At 34.3% G+C, this 25124-nt stretch overlaps 5 protein-coding genes across 11 annotated transcripts; 2 read left to right on the top strand and 3 right to left on the bottom strand.

Annotated features, from left to right (window-relative positions):
- Positions 1-429: 429 nt before the first annotated feature.
- Positions 430-1538, bottom strand: LOC142529059 (GATA transcription factor 15-like). 2 transcript variants are annotated; one of them, XM_075634441.1, is made up of 4 exons: positions 1316-1538; positions 1229-1271; positions 1012-1119; positions 430-921 (listed from the first exon to the last, which is right to left on the bottom strand). In XM_075634441.1, the coding sequence occupies exons 2-4, from the start codon at positions 1247-1249 to the stop codon at positions 655-657; spliced, it is 396 nt and encodes a 131-aa protein (XP_075490556.1). In that variant the 5' UTR covers positions 1250-1271; positions 1316-1538; the 3' UTR covers positions 430-654. The 2 variants fall into 2 exon arrangements, with proteins under 2 accessions (XP_075490556.1, XP_075490555.1); XM_075634440.1 differs by having other exon boundaries at positions 1229-1534.
- Positions 1539-3324: 1786 nt separating this feature from the next.
- On the bottom strand, positions 3325-7497 carry LOC142528843 (importin subunit alpha-like). Its single transcript, XM_075634063.1, has 11 exons — positions 7116-7497; positions 6698-6794; positions 6479-6570; positions 6248-6379; positions 5966-6151; positions 5696-5859; positions 5468-5546; positions 4451-4579; positions 4236-4363; positions 3781-4155; positions 3325-3690 (listed from the first exon to the last, which is right to left on the bottom strand). Exons 1-10 carry the CDS (start codon positions 7323-7325, stop codon positions 3783-3785), a joined length of 1590 nt encoding a protein of 529 aa, XP_075490178.1. The 5' UTR covers positions 7326-7497; the 3' UTR covers positions 3325-3690; positions 3781-3782.
- Positions 7498-14577: 7080 nt separating this feature from the next.
- LOC142529378 (uncharacterized) lies at positions 14578-19149 on the top strand. Its single transcript, XM_075634906.1, has 13 exons — positions 14578-14822; positions 14957-15094; positions 15242-15323; positions 15565-15641; positions 15852-15958; positions 16681-16810; positions 17251-17367; positions 17481-17572; positions 17915-17981; positions 18055-18133; positions 18220-18311; positions 18407-18550; positions 18617-19149. Exons 1-13 carry the CDS (start codon positions 14640-14642, stop codon positions 18755-18757), a joined length of 1449 nt encoding a protein of 482 aa, XP_075491021.1. The 5' UTR covers positions 14578-14639; the 3' UTR covers positions 18758-19149.
- Positions 19150-19524: 375 nt separating this feature from the next.
- On the bottom strand, positions 19525-23068 carry LOC142528983 (protein FAR1-RELATED SEQUENCE 11-like). Of its 6 annotated transcripts, none has more exons than XM_075634312.1 (5): positions 22897-23068; positions 22592-22693; positions 21174-22182; positions 20636-21079; positions 19525-20565 (listed from the first exon to the last, which is right to left on the bottom strand). In XM_075634312.1, exons 3-5 carry the CDS (start codon positions 22140-22142, stop codon positions 19726-19728), a joined length of 2253 nt encoding a protein of 750 aa, XP_075490427.1. In that variant the 5' UTR covers positions 22143-22182; positions 22592-22693; positions 22897-23068; the 3' UTR covers positions 19525-19725. The 6 variants fall into 6 exon arrangements, with proteins under 6 accessions (XP_075490427.1, XP_075490426.1, XP_075490425.1 ...); XM_075634311.1 differs by having other exon boundaries at positions 21174-22168; positions 22897-23067; XM_075634310.1 differs by having other exon boundaries at positions 22912-23067.
- Positions 23069-24691: 1623 nt separating this feature from the next.
- LOC142528556 (uncharacterized) lies at positions 24692-25039 on the top strand. Its single transcript, XM_075633597.1, has one exon. The coding sequence runs from the start codon at positions 24692-24694 to the stop codon at positions 25037-25039; it is 348 nt and encodes a 115-aa protein (XP_075489712.1).
- The last annotated feature ends 85 nt before the right edge of the window (positions 25040-25124 follow it).

Below are 25124 nucleotides of genomic sequence, written 5' to 3'. Positions count from 1 at the left end.
TGGGGGGAGCTCGGAAGGTGTTTGCGAATCATTTTCGGCGTCTTTGTAGTCTTTGCGGACAATGTTATTGAAACTTATTGTGTTTGGAAGCTCACTTATCCACAGTACAGAACTATCGAACTCTATGGTCTATATGACTCGTTTTGATGTGCGTCTGTTGTGTGCTATTCAAAGTTTGATTTGTGTTTGACTCCAAGCCGTTGAGAAACCGAGTAAAATGCAGTAATAATTCAAAAAATAATAATTTAAAAAGGCATTCACCCAACTAGTCACAAACACGACCAAACAATCGTATTCATATGGTTAGTGATTACATAACTTGTCTAAATTCTTACTAACTTTTAAGGGTAAGAAATCACACATCCAATCATCAAAATCCAAATTAGAAAAATGGAAAAAAAAAAAAAAAGGAAAAAAAAGAACCGGAGATACCCCACTAATCAATTAGCATAAAACTAAGAATCTGTTACATTATAAACACTAAATCTTGTTAGAAAATTGACTTTGATTCCTCAGATTTCCAAAGATCTAAAGATTTCCCAAATAATCAATTAGCATTAAACTAAGAACCCATTGCATCTAAACATTAGATATTGTTATAAAATTTCATCATCTTTTTTCAAACTATGAAGATTTTCGAGACCTTGGGTACCTCTAAGCATAAACAGATCCGTAGGAAAGAGCCATCAACAGTATGGCCGCTTGCTCTTCCTCCTTCAACTTGCTCAACATCTTCCCCGACCTCTGTAGCACGACTTCACTCCCCGAAGCCATAAATCGCATTTTCAAAATCTCTCTTACTCCATTACGGCGATTTACAGAGGTCCGCTTCTTCTTCTTGTGGGCACTTCTTCCAGTCTCCAAACCCATCAGCTGTCGTCTCTTCTTATTGTGTTTGATCCCACAAGCATTACACAGAGACTGGATACAAGCACTCCAGAAGAATCAATAAACCCGAAAAAAAAATTAAAAGGTAGAAAAAAATCAAACGATTGCGTTATTTTTGTTCACCTTGGGTCCCTCCGGGCCGCCTCTCCAGAGTGGAGTTCTTGTAGTGCGACAGCCGCTGCAGCATTTAACCGAACACCTGTCGCTGTTTCGCTCATCGGAATCTTGCTTCTGAAAAATCGAAGGAATGAATCAGAGAACAAGGGATTATTAGTTTGCAAGATTTAATCCACAGAAAGCGTAAAAAATGGTCAAAAAACTACAGTCGTTTGCTCCTCACCTCATCCTCTTTCAAATCCATACCAACAAGCAGATAGTTACTTCTTGAACACCAAAATCTCAACAAAAAGGCAAAAAAGAAACCCACACTAGACAGTATGTTATACAGGATCAAATAACGATGTATTGAGAAAAACGATGAAGTAAACAGGTAATGGAGATGGGATTCGATCGATCAGAGGTTTGGAGAAGAAGGCGAAGAGAGTAGGGGATGATCATTGGCCGTTCTCTCTATTTAGGATACAATATAATGATAATTTTTTTAAAAAAAAGCCCAACAGAGAATCTAGTGGACTCTGTTCAGTCTGCTACAAACCCTAGAGAGGCCTAGCTGACTCTAGAATTCCTCCTGAGATTGACCATAATGCCCCTCGTGCGTTTCAAATTTCGGGTTTCCGTCGAGCAATCTCGGCCGTTCGTTCCTGATTCTCCAGATGAGTTCCATGGTTACTTCTTAAACGGTGAGGTCTTCTCTGTACACCGGAGCCTTTAACTTCATTTAATCAATGTTATCGAGAAAGATCATGATTTGAACACACATTAATTACGCTACATTTTACAAGTCGTATTTTTATTTTAGAATATATAATATTTTATGAAAATTGAAGTTAGTCAAAAAATCATATTATCCGATTTGAGAAAATCTAGATGGTTTGTGGAGATTTGAGTGAACGGGGTAGTACTCAAAATAAGTTCAGAGAACTAACCTCATGAATTGTTATTACCTTATAAATCAAAGTGAGTAGCATCGGATGAAAATATTTCGACGCTCAAGTAAGTAGTTATCAAATAAACGTCTCAAAAAACTAGAGTACAAACTGTTTAGGTCTGTCTCACAACATAAAATAAGTGGTTGGATCGATAATTTTGTAAATCATTACATTAAAAAAAGTTGCTTTTGTGACATGTCTTGATTGTTCTTCCTCGATGCTTATTGCTTCTCAGAAAATAAAATATAGCTAGTTTTTTTTTTTGTGTGTGTATAATTATAATTGTAAGTTAGCAATGTGGTCCAAACTCCAAATGCAGCTATTTAATCATATTTATACTATATAATAAATATTATTAAGCAAATTATTGCTGTGGCCTTTTTGTCAATTATTACCAAATAATGAACTAAGTAGTTAAGATTCCCCCAAACATACCTTGGTAGTTGCAAACGAACGTCCCTTGTGCTTATTAAATGAAGTAAAATTTTGCAGTTTTTAAGAGAAATGCATGAAATATGAAAATATTTATTAATTTATTAGTAGAAATATAAATTTTTATGCAATATTTCAAAAGTTGTTAGTTCGAGAGATCTGAAACATAGAAATGTCTAATTTCTAATTAAATCATTTTCACACGTTTCTTATCTTAAAAAATTATTGAATTTTAGATTATTTCGCTTTGGTTATAACTAGAATGATGGATTTCAAATCCAATGCTAAACCTTTTACATTCACAGACATAAAATAGATTTGATACTCAATTAAAAAAAATGGATACTTTTACAATCTGACAATGAAAAAGACGAGCAGAAAAGTTGATAAGGAATCAGCTAAGCTAGCCTAAAGTAGCTGTGGCTGCCATTGATAAAATACTGTCATTTTGACTTTTGTGTTCTTCGGACACTTTTAAATTACAATGTTAATTTGAATCCGTTTCGGGGGGGCTATTGGATCTTCTCTAATTGGTTTTGGAAAATTATTGTTTAAAATTATGTAGTAATTCTAATGATCTTGAAAAATTTTCGAATTTCTTTTTCTTAATCCAAAGTTTTGTATAGCTTGAGATACAAGATTTAAATATCTTTTTTCCCCTAAAACAAAGCAACTTAATAGAAACTTATACTTGGAAGTGTCAAAAACTCAGAATCCAACCCATAACCAACAAGGGAAGACGAGAAAGGTCCGCCATTTCATTATTCAACTTGCTGCATTGCGATCCCCGGTTAAAATGGGAAAATGGAACAGGTTTTTCCAGATTGTTTTTTGGGAAAAATAAAAAATCCAAACCAACGATTCATTCTGTTGTAAAAAACAAAAACATCATATCTTCACCTTCAAAAATAAATAAATAGATAAAACATTATTCACTCACGTACACAAGCATCGGTCAAAGAAAAATTCACAGACCCAAATGTATTATAAACCAGTACATTCACAAATATGACGCGTTCCTTCAACCTTTTATCCCGCATAACATATAATGTGACCTCCATGAAATATAGTATATAAGTAGGATCACTCAATCTGTAATGACAAAATACTCAAGAAAGCATACCCAAAATAAGACAAGCGACCTCAAAAATGTTAAAAAAACGATATTACCGTTTAACCTGTGCGATCAAACCCACGCGACCATCTTTATTCTTAACGCAAAATATCGGCACCATAAACCATACAGACCGTCGACTCACCAGACTTCGACTTCTCAGCCGCATCTCCATCAGTACTTCAACTCTCAAGAGCCGAGAAATTCCTGTACATTCTCTCGAACATGTTGCAACAACCATTTCAGAGTACGATTATGCATCATATGCAGCACACATAATGAAAAACTTGAGGCTACCTTCAGCCAAATTTGAATCCTCCAGATGGAACAGGAAGTTCACCACCTCCAAAGTTGAAACCAGATTGGGGACCATCACTAGATACCAGCTGCTCGTCGTCTTCTTCTAACCAATATGTTTCAAGTATCTTTACCGCCTTCTCGTAAATTTCGTTGTTATCGTGGCTCTGAAGATTTTCAATCTTCTCTAGCCCTTCCGCATCATCAATCATCTGGGCAAAGACATTCACATCTCCCGTGTCACCCAGGTTCCTCTCAGCTTCTCCAACCTTCAGGATGTTCTCAAGACCTTCCAAGCAGACTGTGACGATTCTTGGGTCAGGAGAAACCAGAAGATCGCACAATGGCTTTATACAGCCCTCGCGTACTAGAAACCTGCCAAACAAGTTTGAAATCATCTTCAATCAAAATCTGCAACAATATATAGAAAAACAGAATGGAGGCAAAATATATACTTGATTTGGTCGCTAGTTCCGCCAGAAGTGGCATTAGATATAGTCCAAGCAGCCTCTTTCTTTATTTCAAACTCGGCATTTTGAAGTAAAAGAACGAGGGGGGAAATTATGCCAGCTTCAATCACAGCCTGCTCGTTCAAATGACAGCTTCAGTTACTCACTATATTACAAAGTGGAAAGATTAAAGAAAAACAATCCCACAATTTTCAGCGAACCTGAATTTGATCCCTATTTCCAGCAGTGATGTTTGAGACAGTCCAACAAGCTTCCTTCTTGATGCTTTTCTTATAATTTTGCATCAACAAGCTAAGTAAGCAAGGAAGAGCCATGTTCTGAATGATGACCTGCACATCATTAAAAGAAAAGTTGAGTTAGAAAAAAACTTAATTACAAAATCCAACAGTCAGCGTCAAAATTAACAGTGTAATTGCAACATCAAGTTTCATCTCAAAATTTCTACAGAGTACTTTTAACTCTCACAAGGATAGTCGAAGAGCAGTGCATCGAAGCCCAACACTGACATCAACAAACTAAAATTAAGTTTCACCAAAAGTAAAAATCCAACCTCAGCCTCATTTTTATTCAATATATAGAGGGAAATCACAATTGGGAACATCCTTTTCTAGTAAAGAGTTCTGACATCAGCAGAGTTTCTAAATCACGACAGCATATCAAGACACATCTTTATACCTCTTGGAACCACAAAATTATTTGAAATGAGACAAAAAGCTCAATGAGGATTTGTAAAGTTCATTAAATTTGTTTGAAACGACAAAAAAAAATCCACGAGAATCTGTATTTTTTCAGGCAGTGATTTAAAGGTGATACTTCTGGGACTATTCAATTAACATCAAGATAATCAGATACCTCATTTTTAAAAATACACCTCTAGTACTCGATATCCCAAATGGAAAATTATATAATCAGCAACTTTTGTGTTATTTGAAGTACAACTGATTTATAAAATACCGAGTCCCAAATATATAGGGTATTCAACCATTGAAAAATGGCACACAAATGAAGAAACCATACAAACCAATAAATTATTTAACCTATATGGATATCACAAACAGGGAATCCCACAATTTAGACAACATACAGAGAAGTGAATTAACGCCCTTGCATAAGAAACAAAACAAGCAGAAAAGGCCACTTATCATCCCCCAATGAATTCACATAATTGAATTAGACAATTTTTTAGTCAAGGAAAAAGTAGCAATTCAATTACATACCTGAGTCTGCAAATCGTCGCCTGTCACAATATTACCCACAGTTCGCAGCGCAGGGATCAGAACAGATGGTGAGGGATGCCTACAAAACCCAAAAGGCCAAACCAAAAAGGGGTGAAACAAAAATAATGATGCAAAACACTGCGAGTCTACTGAGGCCTCTAAATATTTCACAACCAAACAACATAAATATCTGATTTCTGAACAATGCCATATAACTGCATCACTCACAGTAAAAGCTCAACCAGACGAGGGCATACACCAGCCTCTATCACAGCTTGAATTTTATCATTTGTGCCATCAGAGAGATAAGAAAGTGCCCAGCATGCATCTGTGAGGACTTCTTCATCATTTGTATGTATAAGATGAGCAAGTGCAGGGAGGGCTGGTTTCACCTGCTCAGGGATTCCAGATGACATACATTCAAATTCAATTGTGTATATGAGAAGAAACTATCACAACAAAGCATCACAACAAGCCAATAGAACTTGAAGGGCATACCTGATCAAACCGGGGTTGTGGTTTTCCCCGACAAAAGTTTGACAGTGTCCATGTTGCATTTCGCAACATGGATAATTTAACTTCATCATTAAATTGAGCCAATAAGGGCATCAAAGCTCCATAACCAAGGACAAGATCACGACATTTCGGTGAATCACCCGCAACATTTCCTAAAGCCCATACAGCCTACGAAAGATTATCAAGCATTGATTCCAGAATCACTTGATTAAACTGGCCAGACAGTTGAAAGAAGAATAGAGCAGTTCCATTTGCAACATTTACCTGTTCTCGAACATCATCACTTGGAGAACTAAGAAGTTTCACAAAAATAGGAACAGCACCATGATCTATCACAACCTTAGTATTATCAGACGTCCCAGAAGCAATGTTTGTGAGAGCCCACGCTGCCTCAAACTAGGTAAAAAAAGTCATTACAGGACCAAAAAGATGGATACATTGAACACTTAAAATAAAAAAGCAGCACCAACAAAAACAATGAGACCAAAATCTTACCTGAAGCTGTGGGTAGTCCTCTCTTGCAAGAAACTCAACAAACCGTGGAACAACTCCAGACTGAATCACCTCATCAATTGGTGGATTCCTTTCTGTCAAAACAAATTCCCATAAAACGCCAAATCAACATAAACAAAAGAGAATTATCTAACAAACAAGATGTGCGAGGAAAAAAAGAAAGAAAACCCTGATTCGGGCCGTAAACCCTGATTTTTTTACCTATCGAAAGAAGTTTACGAGCCTGAGTTGTGGCCTCAAGTTGTAATGCTCTATCGTTTGACCAAATTCCAGCCACCATTGCTGGAAGACTCTCCAACTGAAAATATATAACAAGTAAGCATTTTTAATTTAATAAAGAAGTAAACCTTGAACGAATCAGCATACAAACAGCATGGTAGAAGACACAAATACATAGTTGTGCTACTTCAACATAACATCAATCCTATATAATTGGCATATTCACGAATAATGAATGTCGAGCGAAAAGATAAAATTTTACACTCAAGTCATAATACTAAATTCTACAAAGACGAGATATTGATAGCCGCAGATCGATCGATCAATCCAACCGAGTCGATTGGAAAGCATAGGGGTTACTCAAGATTGATGTCACACATGACCGATTATCAATTAATACCTTTTTATCGAGCTGCGGTACATCGACCGTAGGCTGCAATTGCTGAGCTTGAAGCCCCTCGCGTCTCTTCTTCAGCAAATTCTCCTCCCTCCTATTCTTCCGGATCTCCACCATGTTATCCTCTCGCCGCCTCCGGCCCTCTTCCGCGTCCACCGCCACCTTGTACCTACTCCGGCGAACCTCCGTCCTCGCGCTCGGCCTCAACGACATCGTTCTTCTCGATCCAACCAAAAACCAAAATAAAAAATCACAGAAATTAAAACCTACAAGATGCAGTTATTGCTTGTTTATGCTCCAGATTAAATCGAAGAATCAAGCAATAATTTTGGATACGGATGATAAATTAGAGAATTTTTTTGATTTGTACTTCAGAGGCGCAAGTCCAGATATTTAAACAGTCTATAAGCAGTTCCAACTACCGAATACTCCACCGACTTTAAAACGGGCCTGGATTCTTTAAAAAAATGGGCATAATTGTGGCCCATAAAAAATCTCATGTTAAAATAGTCAATGGGCTTTTCATTTAAATTTCCAGTACAATAATCCAAAGAAGCGTATATTATTTTAGATTTGCGTTTGAATTGAGGAATTTCAAATTACAAATGTCTTGTTTGAATGTGATGAATAAAATTCGAGTAGATTTCAAATTCATTTTATCTTAAGTTATGTAATATCAATAATAATTGTGGTAAAATTTATATATGCATTTAAGAGCGATGTCATTTGAAATTCATTTATCAAATACTTACACAAATCAAATACGTTCATTCAAACTAAATCCATAAATCCAAGTACAACTAAAATACTTGGATTTATGTATCTGATATCATAAATTTCAAATCTATTTATTCGAAATTTCATCACTATGCAAATAGCAGTTGGCTAATTTCTTGAGGAGCTAATTTCCTCGTAAAAAAATTCACACTCAAACTTCCTTTGTTCTATAATTTTTCTTTCAATTTCATGAGCCAAAAAGATGTAAGAATGATCTACAGCAAGTAATGATTGACTGACTTGTCATGCAATATAGGATGGAGAGTTGGGTGGGCGATTGCTCCATCTTCTATTGCTTCTGGGTCAGAAATATTCATATCAAGATAACAGATTCCTCTCCGGCTCCTTTTCGAGAAGCTGCTTTCAATATTCTTCCTTCATATTTTGATTCATCGAGAAGGGTGAGATTACATCCATCAAATTAATCATTTAGATTGAAGGTTTGGCCCATTTTGATAATCGAGATATCTGAAGCATTCTACTATTTCTGGTTGATCTTGTGTGTGTTGAAAGTCTTCCTTCACCACAGTTTCCGAGTCTTTGAATTTTGCTTCTGTGGATTTCCACAACTCCATTTTATGGATGAATTTGATTCTTGAACTGTCCTCCAATTTAGTCATTAATGGCTCTTGAATACCACGTCACAACACCGCCAAAATTATGAAACGAGGGATATTGTACGATTTAAAAGATCACAAGTATAAAAGACAGATGTACGATATATGGCAACCTTATATGTCATGTTTAAGAACGAGATGCTATCCGATGTGATCAGTGATCAGGACTATGAATCGAAAAGAGATTTTGACGATTAATTTAGTTTTAATGAGATAGACTTTCCAGGTTGAATTTAAGGAGGAGTTGATAGATTTTTCCATACAAATCCATCTACCAAGTATATCAGATTTGCTTTCTGCAAAAGTGACGGCACATATCAGTCGTCTTATGGACGAAAAGGGGATGATGCCTCACACCATTTCCATTTTTTCAAACTGGGATTTGTTGGATTTTTTTTTAAACAGAGTTGTTATTTTGAATTATATTTAATGTTAAGATCGCAACTTAACTCAATCTCAAAAACTAGCTCAAATTCATATACATAACTATCATCAATTCTATCTTACCGATGTGAGATATATTAACATACAACCCCACGTCCCGGAATGAATTGCAAATTTTTTTACCAAATGAATTATGAAAGTTGTAAGCTGTTTTTTAGAGCTTGACAAATATCATTTTAGTAAAATTATATTCATTTTTCAGAATATTTAATAAAATAAGGGCAATTTGTAGAAAAATACATCTGTCTATTATTTATTTAAGATTCAGTACCTATAAGTTTATTTTTGTATTTTAGTACCTGACAAAAGACCAACTTAGTTTTTACTACATGTTTCATGCATATTTACCTTTTTACCCTTTTAATTAATAAAAAATTATATAAATACCTATTTTTGTTGGTCATCTTCTCTTTCCACTCATCATTCTCAATGCATTTGGATGACATATAAATTAAATTTAAATATTTTTTATTTTAAAAAAAACAAATTCTCAACTAATTGAACTTTTTGAAATACTTAGTTTTAATTGCGAAATACTTAATTTTAGTTTTAAATTGCTTGATTTAGTAAATGAAATACTCAGAATGTGTATTAAAATACTGAATATTCGAATATGCAACACAAGTTCACCAAATGCTCACATTTCCATCCAAGATCCATTTGGATGACATGTTCATTTCATTTAATTATTTTTTTTATTGTTAAAAAAACAAATTCGCAACTAAACATTGAACTTTTTCAAATACTTAGTTTTATTTTCGAAATACCTAATTTCAATTTTAAAATACTTGATTTGGTAAATGAGATACTCAGAATGAGTATTAAAATACTAGATATTCGAATATACAACGTAAGTTTACCAAATGCTCGCATTCCATCCAAGATGCATCTAGATGACGTGTTCATTTCATTTAATTATTTTTTTATATAAAAAAATTTGCAACTGAGCATTGAACATTTTGAAGTACTTAATTTTATTTGCGAAATACCTAATTTCAATTTTAAATGCTTGATTTGGTAATTGAGATACTCATACAAGTTAATAAAATACTGGATATTCTAGTAGGCAATGTAAGTTCACCAAGTGCTCGTATTTCTATCCAAGATGCATTTAGATGACATGTACATTTCATTTAAATATTTTTTTAATTTTTAAAAGAAAAACAAATTCGCAACTAAGTATTGAACTTTTTAAAGTACTTAGTTTTACTTGCGAAATACCTAATTTCAATTTTAAAATACTTGATTTGGTAAATGAATACTCAGAATGAGTATTAAAATACTGGATATTAGAATATGTAATGTAAGTTCACCAAATGCTCACATTTCCATCCGAGATGCATTTGGATAACATGTTCATTTCATTTATTATTTTTAATTGTTAAAAAAAAATTCGTAACTAATCTTTAAATTTTTTCAAGTACTTAGTTTTACTTGCGAAATACCTAATTTCAATTTTAAAATACTTTATTTGGTAAATGAGATACTCAGAGTGGGTATTATCATACTGTTTATTCGAATATGCAACGTAAGTTTACCAAGTGCTCGCATTTCCATCCAAGATACATTTGGATGACATGTTCATTTCATTTAATAGTTTTTTTAATTGTTAAAAAAAAAACAAATTCGCAGCCAAATATTGAACTTTTTCAAGTACTTAATTTTATTTGCAAAATTCCTAATTTCAGTTTTAAAATACTTGATTTGGTAACTGAGATACTCATAATGAGTATTAAAATACTGGATATTCGAATATGTAACGTAAGTTCACAAAGTGCTCACGTTTCCATCCAAGATGTAATTAGTTGACATGTTCAAAGACTTTTCAGCAACCACAAAGCTTTGAAAGAGTAAAATAGCTTAGAGCGAAGATTTGAAGATTTCCGGACAATGTTCTTCGAGAGAATAGCCCGTGATAGGAACGAATATCATAATCCGTGGATTTACAATTTACAGAGAAATATGAAGTCAGATACACGTCGATAGTCATAGTCCAGTAGGTCAAAAGCTATGGGATTTAATAAAACGACATGCAATTCACCATTGATAAATAATTAAAGAGATTTAATTACTTCACTGAGCTGAATTATTTTGGCATAGTTTGAGAGAGCGTGTTCAATTGGATACGAAATCTCGTCGAAAGCATAGATAATTGTCTAACGAATTAAGTATATTAGCGAGGGGTAGGTGAACCGAGATTCCCAACAAATTCATTTCTCATTGAACTTTAATCAATCATTATAACTTATTTATTTCATCATTAATCTTTGAACCATTTCATTGAATTTTTATTTAATAATCGTAGTAGTAAACAATCATCTGAAGTATCGCTGCTAAAAATTGAATACTTGAAAATAATAATTGAGAAATACAGTCCTTAGACAATGAAAGTTTTGCTCAATCACTAAGCATGGTACATTTTGACATCGTGCACTTGCGATTATTGAAAGTCCGTGATTATATTATTACTTGACATCGTGCACTTGCGATTATTTCGAGCTTGAATATTATTAATTTTTACTAATAATTTTACAATGAAAGTTTTGCTCGATCACTAAGCATGGATTGCATATTCATCTTATTTAATATATTTTTAAGCATGACAATTTTAAAGTACTTAGTTTTACTTGAGAAGTACCTAATTTGAGTTTGCAAATACTTGATTTCGTAAATGAGATACTCACAATATGCATTAAAATACTGGATATTCGGATATACAATATTTCCATGGAAAATTCATTATGATACTTATTCATATCATTTAAATAAATAAACATAGTTCATTATTCATCGTGGACTAATTGGAAGATGCATTATGAACATAGTTCGTAAATGAGCTTGAAGTTTGCATTTTAAGTATATCTATCGATTTTTGAATCAATGACTTATAAAATACTCATAAATATTAATTGACAATACTTTTTGATATTCATTAAATGACTTATTTGACAATTATACTTATTTGACATAATACTTATTGGTAATTATTCATTATACTTATTAATATTTTTTCTGCATACTTATGAGTATTAATTTATAATATCATTAATATTCATTCACAATACTTGTTGGTATTCATTAAATGACAATGCAATACTTCATTTGATATCATCCTCATTAGTATCATTTCATAATATTTATTGGTAATCATTCATTATATGCATCAATATTATTTCATTATACTTATTAGCAAATTTGAGTTTTTAAAGCGTAAAATCAATTATCAGTAGAATCTAATTATATAGTACTTGTAACAATTTATGTATCACATTTTAATTTCACAGATCTCATCATCAAATGCAACTCAATATTGACTTCAAATTATATATTTTGACACCATCAAATAATCTCATTTGAGTTTAAATGGTAAAATCAAGTATCTGTGGACTCGTATTAGGTATTATTTGTATTAATTCAGATATCACATTAGATACTTCTTAAGTAAAAATAAGTATTTTAAAATTTCAATACTTAGTTGAGAAATTGTTTTTTTTACAAAAAAAATATTAAATGACATGAATATGTCATCCAAATTCATCTTCCAAGGAAAGATAAACACTTGGTGAGCTTACGTTGCATATTCGAATATCCAGTATTCTATTACATATTATTAGTATCTCATGTACCAAATTAAATATTTGCAATCTCAAATTACGTACTTCTCAAATAAAAACAAATACTTTAAAATTTTTATGCTTACTTGAGAATCTGTTTTTTCTTTTACAGAAAAAATATTAAATGATATGAATATGTCATCCAAATGCTTATTCCATGGAAATATCAATACTTGGTGAACTTACGTTGCCTATTCGAATACCTAGTATTTTAATACATATTGTGAGCATCTCATTTACGAAATCAAGTATTTGCAAACTCAAATTACGTAATTCTCAAGTAAAACTAAGTACTTTAAAATTTTCATGCTTAGTTGAGAATTTGTTTTTTTTTTTAAAAATTATTAAATGAGACGAATATGTCATCCAAATGTATCTTCCATAAAAATACCAACATTTGGTGAACTTACGTTGCTTATTCAAATATCCAGTATTTTAATACATATTATGAATATCTCATTTACGAAATCAAGTATTTGCAAACTCAAATTAAAATACTTCTCATTTAGGGAGTAAAATAAATTATTGGTAGACTCGAATTAGATATTTTTTGCACTAATTAACTTCACAAATGACACATCAAAAGTCACTCAATATTACTTGAAACTATATTTTTTATATCCCAAAATAATCAAAATTGAGTCTTAAAAGGTTAAATCAAGTATATGTGAAATCAAATTAGGTACTAATTGTACCAATTTAGGTAGCACGTTTTTTATTCACAAATCTCATCATCAAAAAATATTCAATATTATCTTCAAATTATATATTTTGACATACTCAATCGAATTTGAGTATTTAAAAGGTAAAATCAAGTGTTTATGAACTCGAATTATGTATTATTTGTATTAATTTAGGTATCACATTTTTGCTTCACGAATATCATCATCGGTGTCACTTAATATTAACTTCAAATTATAGTTTGGCATCCTCAAATAATTGGATATGCGTATTTACGGGTTAAAATCGTGTATTTATATACTCTAATTAGATACTATGTGTACCAATTTAAGTATCACACTTTAACTTCACAAATGACACAATCAAAATTCACGTAATATTACTTGAAACTTAAGTATTTTCTTACACATTTGAAGTATTCAAATAGCCAAATCAAATATTTGGAACACGAAAATATGTATTTTATCGATCAAAATAAGTAATTTTTCTAATTCAACAATGAGTGAGAAACTGTGTTTTTTCAAAAATTAGATGACATGAATAAGTCATCTTAATGTATTTTCAATGAAAATACCAACAATTATTGAATTTATTGTGATAGCTTGAAAATCCAGTATTTTCTTACACATTTGGAGTATTCAAAGAATAGAATCAAGCATTTGGAACTTCAAAATAGATATTTTGTTGGTCAAAATAAATATTTAATCTTATTTCATGATGAATGATGACCTATGTTTTTTTTAAAAAAAATAAAATGACATGAATAAATCATCCTAATGCATTTTTCATGAAAAAACCAACAATGGCTGAATTTATGGTGAATGATCGAAAATATAGTATTTTTTATATATTCGGAGTATTCAAAGAGCGAAATCAAGTATATGAAACCCCATAATAGTTACTTTATATGTCAAAATAAGTATTTACTTTTATTACATGATAATTGAGAAACAATATTTTGTTAAAATTATATTTTAAATGGAGAAAAATGATATAATTTTCGTGGATAAAATAATATATTTATTTAAATAATAAAGGGTAAAAATGTAAAGTTTACTTTATGAGTAATTAAAACTAAATGTATAGATGTGTTAGGTACTGATTTTTAAAAAATTATAGCTAGGTACTGAATTCTAATTGAAACATTGGCCGATGCATTTTTTTGAAATTTACCGATAAAATAAACTCATTTTATTATGAATTATTTATTTTTTAATAAATATTTTGACGATTATAATAATACGAAATTAATAAAGTGGTTAGCGTATTTATATTGAAGTGCGTTGACTTAAGTATTTTGTTGTTATCGTCATCGACAAATTTCCATTATTATTTATTTGAAAAACTTTAGGAGATTAAATTAAATAAAAATTTAAAGGAGAAAACTGGAAGACATGACGTCAGTTTTGGTGGTAGCAGATGGTGGCGGCGATGATAATCGCCTGCCGCTACTCCAGCACGTCCGGACGGATTATTTTTCTACTGCACTACCTGTGGAGGAGCTTCCACCAAGTAATTCGGCTGATTCAAAACAACGTCTCGTCTCTCTCGATGTTTTTCGAGGCCTCACCGTCGCTGTACGCCTCCGTTGAATCTAGATATTTGATTATTTCAAAATTCGTGGAGAAATTTATGTTCTTTTTATGATTCGCCGTTCTTTTCTTTTCCTTTTTTTGGTTGTTTATCATTTGCGATATTTTTTTGTATATAGCTGATGATTTTAGTTGACGATGCTGGAAAAGCGTTTCCATCTATAAATCACGCGCCGTGGTTCGGAGTTACGCTGGCTGACTTTGTGATGCCATTTTTCCTCTTCGTAGTTGGTGTTTCTGTGAGTCTCGTGTTCAAGGTATGGAGAGTAAAAAATGGCTTCTTGTTTCTGTTGTCTGTGAACTTTATAAAGTGGAGTTTGGTCGATTAGTTTTTGGTGGAGACGGTGCATCTTGCATGAATTGAGGTGCTAATTCGTTAATTTTTTTTTTGTTTTGTTATGCAGAAAGTAACAAACAGAATAGCAGCCACGAAGAAAGTGATTATACGGACTGTATGGCTCTTTCTGCTAGGAGTGATTCTTCAAGGTCTCAAATTTATCTATTTTAGCATTTTTGGCTAAAATTGTCTAGTCTCTGATTGAAGTCCATGAAACAATGAGTTGCTTGATTCGGCAAGTGGGGTCTGGCATAATTGGACTGTGAAATTAGCCACTGATGAATTCTCTTTTTCTTCTTTGATGGAGATGAGATGTATTTATCGATGGGCGAGTCCTCAGTTTTGATTTATTTTAACACCACCTACTCATAAACTTAATATTGTGCTTAGGTGGGTATTTTCATGGACGCAGCCATCTAACTTATGGGGTTGATTTGGAGAAAATACGCATGATGGGAGTGCTGCAGGTAATACAACTTGCATTTTTGCCATGTTATGATGTTATGGTCATACATGATTAAAAGGAAAATGTGGTTGACAAGCTTTAGAGGCTTCCTTATATAGACTGGCCTCCAGATAAACTGGCTCAGAGGGGACAGTTGTGGAAAATTTGAATTTATGTTTTTTTTTGCTGATGGTTCCTTTGAACAAACGTTCAAAATCTTTTTCTTTTGCAGAGAATTGCAATTGGATATCTGTTAGCTTCAATTCTGGAGATCTGGCTAGTTAAGAATACTGTGGTCGATTCAACAGTAGCATTTATGGAGAGATACTCTTTCCAGATGTGAGTATATGTTCATGTTTGTTAACAACGCTGGTGCGTGAGTTGATGATGTGATTATTGGTAAGTTGATGATATGATTATTGGTAATGTCCAGACTGTTGAACAATGTAAATTTCTGGGATGAGATTATATATAAGATAAAAATTTGGAAGCAATAGAGTGCTCTCTAGAAGCATGGACATCAATCATTTCTGTAGTAGAAGAAAATCAAGATGATTTAGCAAGTGAACTTACTTTCATTGGAAATTCAATTTTTCTAACTTTTAATTTATTAACCGGAATCCGATTGTCCAATTAAGGAAAAAATATGTTACCTTGGTAATCAAGCATTTGTCTCCTGTGATGTAATTTCGGGACCTCCGCTATTTTCCTGTAGAATTAGAAAACCAGGATGTGTCAATGAGGTTTGGCTCTTCATGACCACTGGTCCGTGATTCAAATTTCTATTTTGATCATCACATTGTGTTAATTTATAATAGTTCTTTGCGATTAATAGGGATTTCTGCCGTAGTACTCTTGGTTGTTCAAGTAATGACTTGTATCTGTTAGCTTCACTATAAGAAGAAAATAAACTAGGATGCTTTTAAGCACTTTCTTTTCCTCAGCTGTGTGATGCAGGCTAACCTCTTGCATGTCATATGTGGAGAAAGTAATTAGATGTGTAGTTTTTTCCCTTTTCAGTTTCTCGTGTTTGTTCCTATCTGCTCATTTCTAATATGCAGGGGAGCTGCCATTTTATTAGGCTTGACATACATGCTTTTGTTGTATGTCCTTTATGTTCCAAACTGGACCTTTGATATGTCAGGACTCAGCATCAACTTACTGACATCACCTGGAGCTAACACTTCAATTGTAAGTCAAAAAGTGTGATTTTGTTTTAGATTAATATGTTTGGGGATTTTTTTGTTTTTGTTTCATAAAACTTAGGAGGAATTTTACCCCACTTTAATCCGAAGGAGGGCTTTAGTACCTCATTCTTTAGAGCAGTGAATACTGTGACAAGTTAACATGCTGAAAAACAGTTTCTGAAGAGAACATGCGATTTAAAACTTACTGCCAATAGTAATCTGAAGACGCACTTGGATTTTTGTGCTTCGTGTGTGGTTCTGTCCAAGATATGTGTTTTTCCAAGTCCATAATGACTGGGCATCCCCTGCAAGATTAAGTTGTTTCATTTTTCATCTCCATATTTTGTTCTATCTGCACGTGTCTTTCCTTCTAACTTCATCATTCCAGTTTATTTTTCTAGGTTGTTTACAATATTATTACAGCTATTTCCCTTCTTTTCTTAGGTTCATTGTGGATTAAGGGGCAGTCTTGAACCTCCTTGCAATGGAGTTGGCTTGATTGATCGAATTCTTCTTGGTGAACATCATCTTTATCAACGTCCTGTTTATAGAAGAACAAAGGTCGTGACATGCTTCTTTTCCATTTGAATTTCCTATATGTCGTGGAATGTCTCCAAGTTTTTCACCTCTTAATATTATAGTAATAGTGTTTGTGTGTATCTACTTTTCAACAGGAATGCAGTGTCAACTCTCCAGATTATGGTCCTCTGCCACCCAATTCACCTGCCTGGTGCTTGGCTCCATTTGATCCTGAGGGCATTTTAAGGTAAGTAGTATACTTTTGTCACTTTCCAGGTTGATTTCATCTTCAAACAAAATCAGAATATCCATCATAAGTGTTGTTTTGAGCAAGAGATCCAAGGCTTAAAAACAGGGTTCATCTGAGTTTAATTAGCTTTATTTCAGTTTTTAGCTGCAAGATTATCAGTAAATTAGCTGAACATCCATTTGGACTCTTTTCTATTACTTTTTTAGCTGCAAGTTTATCAGGGTGTTCCATTTTACAAAATTTGTGCTGTTCTTTCCATTTTGAGTTGAAAATGAACTTCTTTTTATTCTCTAACTCTGCATCTAAAGAACTTACTGTTACTCTATGCATTCACCACAGCTCTTTGATGGCTGCCATTACATGTTTTGTTGGACTGCATTATGGGCATATTATTGTCCATTTTAAGGTAACACGCACTTCTGATTGGCTGAGTTTGTGATTTACTTTATTTCTTATTTTGTCCATCTTAAATTTAACAGGGACAGATGCAGAGGATAATCATATGGTCAATATCATCCCTCCTCCTCCTGATGTCTGGTTTTTTGGTATGGTTTCTCGGTATGTTGCATTTTCAGGGATGATTTTACGTTTATTTCTCCTATAATGTTCCGCGTACTCAGGACTGGTATTCTTGATGTTTTCAGGTGTTCCTTTTTCTAAACCTCTGTATACATTAAGCTATATGTTCATCACAGCAGCAGCCTCTGGCTTTCTTTTCTCTGTTATTTACTTTATTGTGAGTTTATGATTTGAAAGCAATTCATCTAGTTATCACATAATTGTTGCATGTCTTATTATTTGTGTCCCATTCATTTCTAACCATTGGCGCAGGTTGACTGCAAAGGTATCAACAAGCCAACTGTAATATTCCAGTGGATGGGACTGAATGCTCTCATCATCTATGCTCTGGCTGCATGCGACATTTTTCCAGCCGCTCTGCAAGGATTTTACTGGCGTTCACCCGAAACAAACCTGGTACTTGATTTGTTTTGGTTTTTGTGCCTCTGTTTTGCTACCAGCTAGTTTTTTCATTTCTTGTAGGTTGACTTCTCTGAAAGGGTGTTGCAAACACTGTTCCATTCAAATAAGTGGGGTACATTAGTCTTTGTCGTTCTTGAGATCTTATTCTGGGGTGCTGTTGCTGGTTTCCTCCACTGGAAACGCATTTACGTAAAACTTTAATGTTTTTGATCTGGTGCTACTTTATTAATGGTGGATGGTATTATGGATCCAGTCATTGAATGGCAGAAATCAAGAAAATTTCCGGAAGGGTGTTATGTTCAGCTGAGCGTATCAATTGATTCTTCACATGAAATAGTCGGTTGCAGCTGGAATATAGTTTCTTCAGGCATCAATTCGAGCTTTTCCACATAGGTTGGCTGTCTGTGTCACGTCGTCCCTTGTAAATATATGGAGAACGTTTTCTTCATGTTTCATTCGTGTAAACCACCTGTATCTGTGTAGGTTTAGCAGCAAAGAATCCAGGAGTTGGAATTTCAATTGGAATTACATTTGGACACATACGATAGGTATTTATGTATGATGTACTCTGAAATCTCTGCATCTTTTACTCACTCTGCATCATTCATGATGTTCCCATGATAAAATGGCCTCGGATTTTCGGGATTTTTAAGGATGTATGTGCAAAATACTATTAAGAGCATTGAGAAATAGTGCATCTGCCAACCAAAACTCGGCTATGTAATCCTTTGCCCAACTAAATAAGACTTAGCTCCCTATGGAAGAACGGATCCACCGTGGGAACACCATTTTGCACTTAACCCGAGCCATCCCCAGAGAGTTGGAAGGGTTCGAAACATCTGCCAAGTCTCAACTGCAGATAACCTGTACGATGCACCAGGATGCTCCATTTAATCTCTTTAATGTATCCCAGTGAATTTATTTTACGACAAAAGTTCTAGCATCATAAAATATAAATGCATCATCCATTCATTAAATTTTGTAATTATATATAATTTCACACGAATGCAGCTACATTTTTAAAGAAAAAAACTTACGTACTTCCTTCGAGCACAACAATAATTTCCAGCCACCACCAGCTGCTGTATTTCGAAAGCTATTACGGTATATAGATGTTGGACAACCAGATTTCAGTACGTTCTTGTCCAACCTCAATTTCGACACAAAACCTACATAAATCCTGGCCCATCCCCATTTAAATCGTCATTTCCCAAAATGGGGTAATTCCCGACCACATGCCCATATTGTCCACCACAAGGGACGGGGAAACGCCTTCTCTTTATGTACATATCCAGTTCATCTCTCGATTTTCTCTCTTTCCACCCAGCAAAAGCTAGAGACTCACAAGAATTCCCATTGAAACTTTGAGACATACTATCAGAATCTTCAACTTCAGCAAGAATTAGGGAATCGGATGGGCTGTTATATGCAATGTCATCATCACCATCTGCTGCAGCTGGAAACTGTTTAACCCGGGCCAGAACCAAACTTATATGATCACAAGCATCATCAAGACGATCTTCTGTCTTGATTGATTCTGAAATTAGTGACGAAATCATCGACTGCAGCAACTGTGCCTTGGTCGAAGAACTGGGGGCAGATTCAGTAGATGATGAGTGACGCCATCGTAGAGGTAGATACTGGTCCGGAATGCGGAAGCAATTGCTGGTTGATAGAACACGAAGAACATGCCTACAGAGGATACCCGAAAACTCATAATGTCGACATGTACAGCTTATGAACTCGTCATGTGGAACCCATAGTACCTTGCACCCTCCATCAACCTCTGTATGGTGTCTCACAATGAAATAACTTTGATCCACCAACATAGTTGCATATTGTGGTGCTGATACTAGTTCCTCCTGTAGTTTGCAGAAGGCATATGGTGTAAGGATGGTAGCAACATGTGACTCGATTGGAGACCCTGTTTTGAGATACACTTGTGGTACTTTTGGTTGGATCTTTGATTTAGAACCGATTTGATCTCTAGCGTCTAACACCAAGGCCACCTGTGGAAAATAATGAATTAGTAATTTATACTTATGGATCGATACATTAAGCAAGAAAAAAGGAGGTCACCTGCTCTACAAAATTATCTGGTGCAGATTGTGCGCTTAGAAACCGTTGGATATAGGAGTTTATCATCTCTGACTTGAATGTACTTGACATTCCAGCGAAAAAATACGATCTTAAAAAAGGTAATGCCCAGTATGCACGAAGTGCATACAAGCTGACAATATGCTTGTTTCCATGCAGTCCATATGTATCCATCATCTCTCTCCATCCGACCTCAAATTCCTGAACTTCATGTAAATTATAAAGCTGGTGGAATTCAGATTTCCAGTTATCATATTGAGATCCAAGCACAACTGAAAACCAATCAGAAAACTTAGAAGTGATATGCCAAATGGAAAAGCATTGTTTGGTAGCTGACATTTCCATAGCAAGTGCTTGTTTAAGCCAAGTGTTTTGATCGGTCAAAATTGTCACAGGAGCTTTTCCATTCATGAAATCCAAGAATGCCTGCAACACAGCCAAAATAATGGAAATGGGAAAGGATTTCCTCAAAAAATTCAGAGCTTCCATTCGCAATTAATGAAAATGCAAAACAACTTACCTTCAGTCCCCAGGAGAATGACTGCGCATTTTCATCTCGAAGAAGCGTGCAGCCAAATAAACGATATGTTCCATGATTATCCACTCCAATCCAAATCCCAAGAAGCATGTCATAAGCATCCACACGATGGGTTGTATCTAAAACCACAACATCTCCAAAAACCTCATACAATTTAATGGATGAAGAATATGACCATGCAATGTGCTCTAGCCTGTGGTTAGCATCAATTTTATAGTTGTATTTGAAATTTGGGTCCCTGTCTTTCTTCATCTTGCACATTGTGAGAAGATCAATCGGGTCATTATCCTGGTCCACGTTTCTAAATGACTGCAGCAAATTTCGAACATCAATCTCAGAGAAAGGTAAACACCCTAGCTTAATACCTTTTTCTAGCTCCATTAACCTGAGCATCTGTCGCACTGACATTCCAGCCTTTGCATACATGCAAATACGACTCTTATCATCAGCGGTCATCTTGCAATAGAGGGGAAGTAGCTGCATCTCATTGAACTTCAAAAGTTCATGGTTGTGAATATTACTAAAACCAGTGACACGCCATTCGGGGACATCAAAATCAGCCCTTTTAACGATCCTCATATATGCTTGGCATCCACATCGTGACGATTTCCTATTCCTCTGTAGCTTCAAATCTGCAGTTGGCTTTATCTGTGGGTAACCACCACGGTGGCAGGTAAAATCCCTTCGGGTAATTCCCCTGCCTACACCATCTTTACCACGTGTCCGGTGGCGTCTAATCGAAAAACCACATTGTTTAGCAAAACTACTATAAAATTCATATGCAGCATCCTGGGATACAAATCTCTGTCCAATGAATGGTAATAGGTTTACAGATGTTTGTTGTGACAAAATAGTGTCTTCTGGCATTTCCTCTATAGTGCCATTATCGTCTGGAGATGACTCTGATCCATTTTCAGAAGCTTCCTTAATTATATTCGTTTGCTCAGGCATTTTATTCTGCCAAGACTAATCAATACCTGGAAATGCAAGGCTGTATGAATATTAATCAAAATGATATTGAAGCTCATAATGAAGATGTTCCACTAAAAATGCAAAGGAGTATGACAAGCAAAAAGAAAACATTCACATATAATTCAAAATACAGTACAAGAACACAGAGACAGAGATAAAAAGGTGAACAAAAACAACTGAAACAGACATACAATGAAATTTTGCCAGTATCCCGCACTGATGATCCCAGCAAGGACAATGCTGTACCTCTAAGGAATTCAATGAAAAGAACCACACAAATAAATCACCACCAACAAAGTACATGGCGAACTTCTCGGTTATCATGGATACACAAATTTCTTCTCGTTGTATGCGACTGTAGCATTTCGAATAAATCAACCACTTGCAAGATTACGTTATAAATGAATAATGCCAAAGTTCTCTATTACCAGCTAAAATTTGTGAACCGTGAGCATCTTAGGATCCCCAGATGCTTCTCCATGTCGAATAATCCTCGAAAAACTCATCATACACCTGTTCGATCGGAACATCTGGAAATCAAATGAAAACAGCAGAAAAGTTAAGAATCAACACCGTTGAAGGAAATTAACAAGAAATATGCATCGGTAATGTGTTTTAGCAACAAAATCTGATCCAAAACGAGCATCAATGCACCTCGAATCAAATAATTATCGGTGAAAAAAATTGCACTCGCGGGGGTTGGCAGAGTTGGAAAGGATGAAGAGAAACTAACCAGATTTGAACTTACCTTGAGATTGGAGCAACTAGCAGAAGCCCCTGAATTTTCAAAAATGGATTTAAGAAAATTAGAAGGGCGGGGAAGATCTGTCAGAGGTACAGTGCGCATCTATGGAGGATGATAATCATGTTTGGAGTGGGGGAGCTATCGTGCGCCTTAGGCTGAAAGGTGTTAGCATGTGCACACATGCCTAAATTTTAGCCGTCCGATCTGGCTGATGGCCGCGTAAATTGCCGCATCATAAAGTTACTGGGCCTTATAAATGCTTGTTTATGGGCCATAATGTTTTCATGAAATTTGATATGAAAAAAAACACACACATGTAATTAATCAATTACCAATCCATTTCCATAATTAATATTACTCAAATAAATGTCAATAATTAATAAAATTATGGTTAATTTTAATATTTTGTGCCCCGATTTTCGGGGTGATAGTGTGTTAAGATTCAAATACACAAATTAAATATAAGTAAACATCTACAATTAAATTAGTTATAAAAATAAAACTATTAGCAGATTTCTCGTGAGATAGTTTCACGGTACGGTTAACTTTGTATATATTTACAATAATAAATAATATTTTGACATAAAAAATAATATTTTTTCATGGTAACTCAAATTGAATATATGTGTCACAAAATTGACTCGCGAGACGTTCTCACAAAATTTTTTCTGGTGAATCTAAAATTCTCGGTATAGGATATCTAACATACTAATTATAACACAAATTAAAAGGATTAAAAAAAATTTCTTCACATGAAAATATATGTTATGCTACTCGTGAAAGTTGAAATAGACAGTTTTACAATGAAGATCATGAATAAAAGTATTGAGATGTCGAGATTTGCTAAATGAAATAGTTCTAAACTTTGCTAAAATCTAACTAATTTTTTTTCGAGGAACTAAATCTAAAGATTTGATTTACTAAAAAGTTGGATAGTTATATGCTAAAATCAAGTAAGATTTGATTTTTAATCACGTAAATATGGGGTGACAAGGTTTAAAATATAGCAAGTAATATTTATAAAATGTAGGTTTGACATTCTTGTTATCGTAAATAAGGAAATGTATTCTTACTTGGAAATGAATCCAAGTGAAGCTGCAGAATTGTCTGTTTATTCGATGTTATCATACTTATTATACTACTACTTTTTTTTTTTTTTTTTTTTTCTCAAGTTCTAATTATGAATCCCTTGATTGGTAAAGCCATAAATGCTGAAATCTGACTTATTTTCCCCCAAATTTCAACCAAACATGAAAAGTGGAATTGGAACTCTAGATCCTTAAAATTTCAAAATCCATTTAAATTCATAATTCGATTGTATTGTTTTCGTCACAACTGATGTTGAAATTGCATAACTTTATAATCAAATCAACAAATTTTAAATCGATAGATTTATAGACTTTGCAACTCTAAAATAAAATATGTTTACTTTTCAAATACACAAGTTTTCTTCTTTGAAAGGGCAAGTTAAATTTAGTGCCCATTTGCAATACATTTTGGTTTGAAAGGGTAAATACGCTGACCAAGTGTGCATTTTGATTCTTTCCCAATATTTTTCAGACTAAATTAGGCATGGACCTGTTCTTTTGCATGTATTGTATCATATTGAAATCGTTAAACTAATAGTTCAAATCTCTTGTCAATATATTTTTTTAATCACCCACATGCATAAAATCACCTAACAATATATGTCAACTGCTTTGTTATCAGTTCTGAAAACGCCAGAAAAATTCGTACCTGGCCTTAGGGGTGTAGCATCGATTTTCCCCTCCGTGTGTATATAATGAAAGAAGGAAGCAGACCAAGTTTTGCAGGTGTCGACACTGAGAAAAAGCTACAAATAGTTAGTGGAATCAACAATAATAAGGGTGGTCACCAGGTTTACACGAGGAGTTGGTCTCGGCCATCCACCGATTCGCCACCGCACTTTCCGACGGATACTGAGCCAAATGATCAGTTGGATGCTACGGCAGCGCCGAAGCCTTGGAGATTTCGAGACCAGGACTCCATGCGGCGGAACCGGATAGCCAAGTATAAAAGTTATGGTATTGCAGGTAGAGTGATGGCTTCTATCAGAAATGGGGCTGGTTGGATCAAGAATAAGTGCTCTCAGATCAGCCATGGTTACTGAAGAATTGTCTTTGAATTCTGCATGGATAGTGTCGCGGACAAGCCAAGTTCTACTTTGGAAGCACAATGGTTAAATCCAGGGACAG

The sequence above is a fragment of the Primulina tabacum genome, chromosome 16 (assembly GCF_025594145.1).
Source record: "Primulina tabacum isolate GXHZ01 chromosome 16, ASM2559414v2, whole genome shotgun sequence".
Taxonomy (NCBI): domain Eukaryota; kingdom Viridiplantae; phylum Streptophyta; class Magnoliopsida; order Lamiales; family Gesneriaceae; genus Primulina; species Primulina tabacum.
Note: the sequence above shows the minus strand (reverse complement) of the source record. Positions and strands in the feature narration are given on the sequence as shown.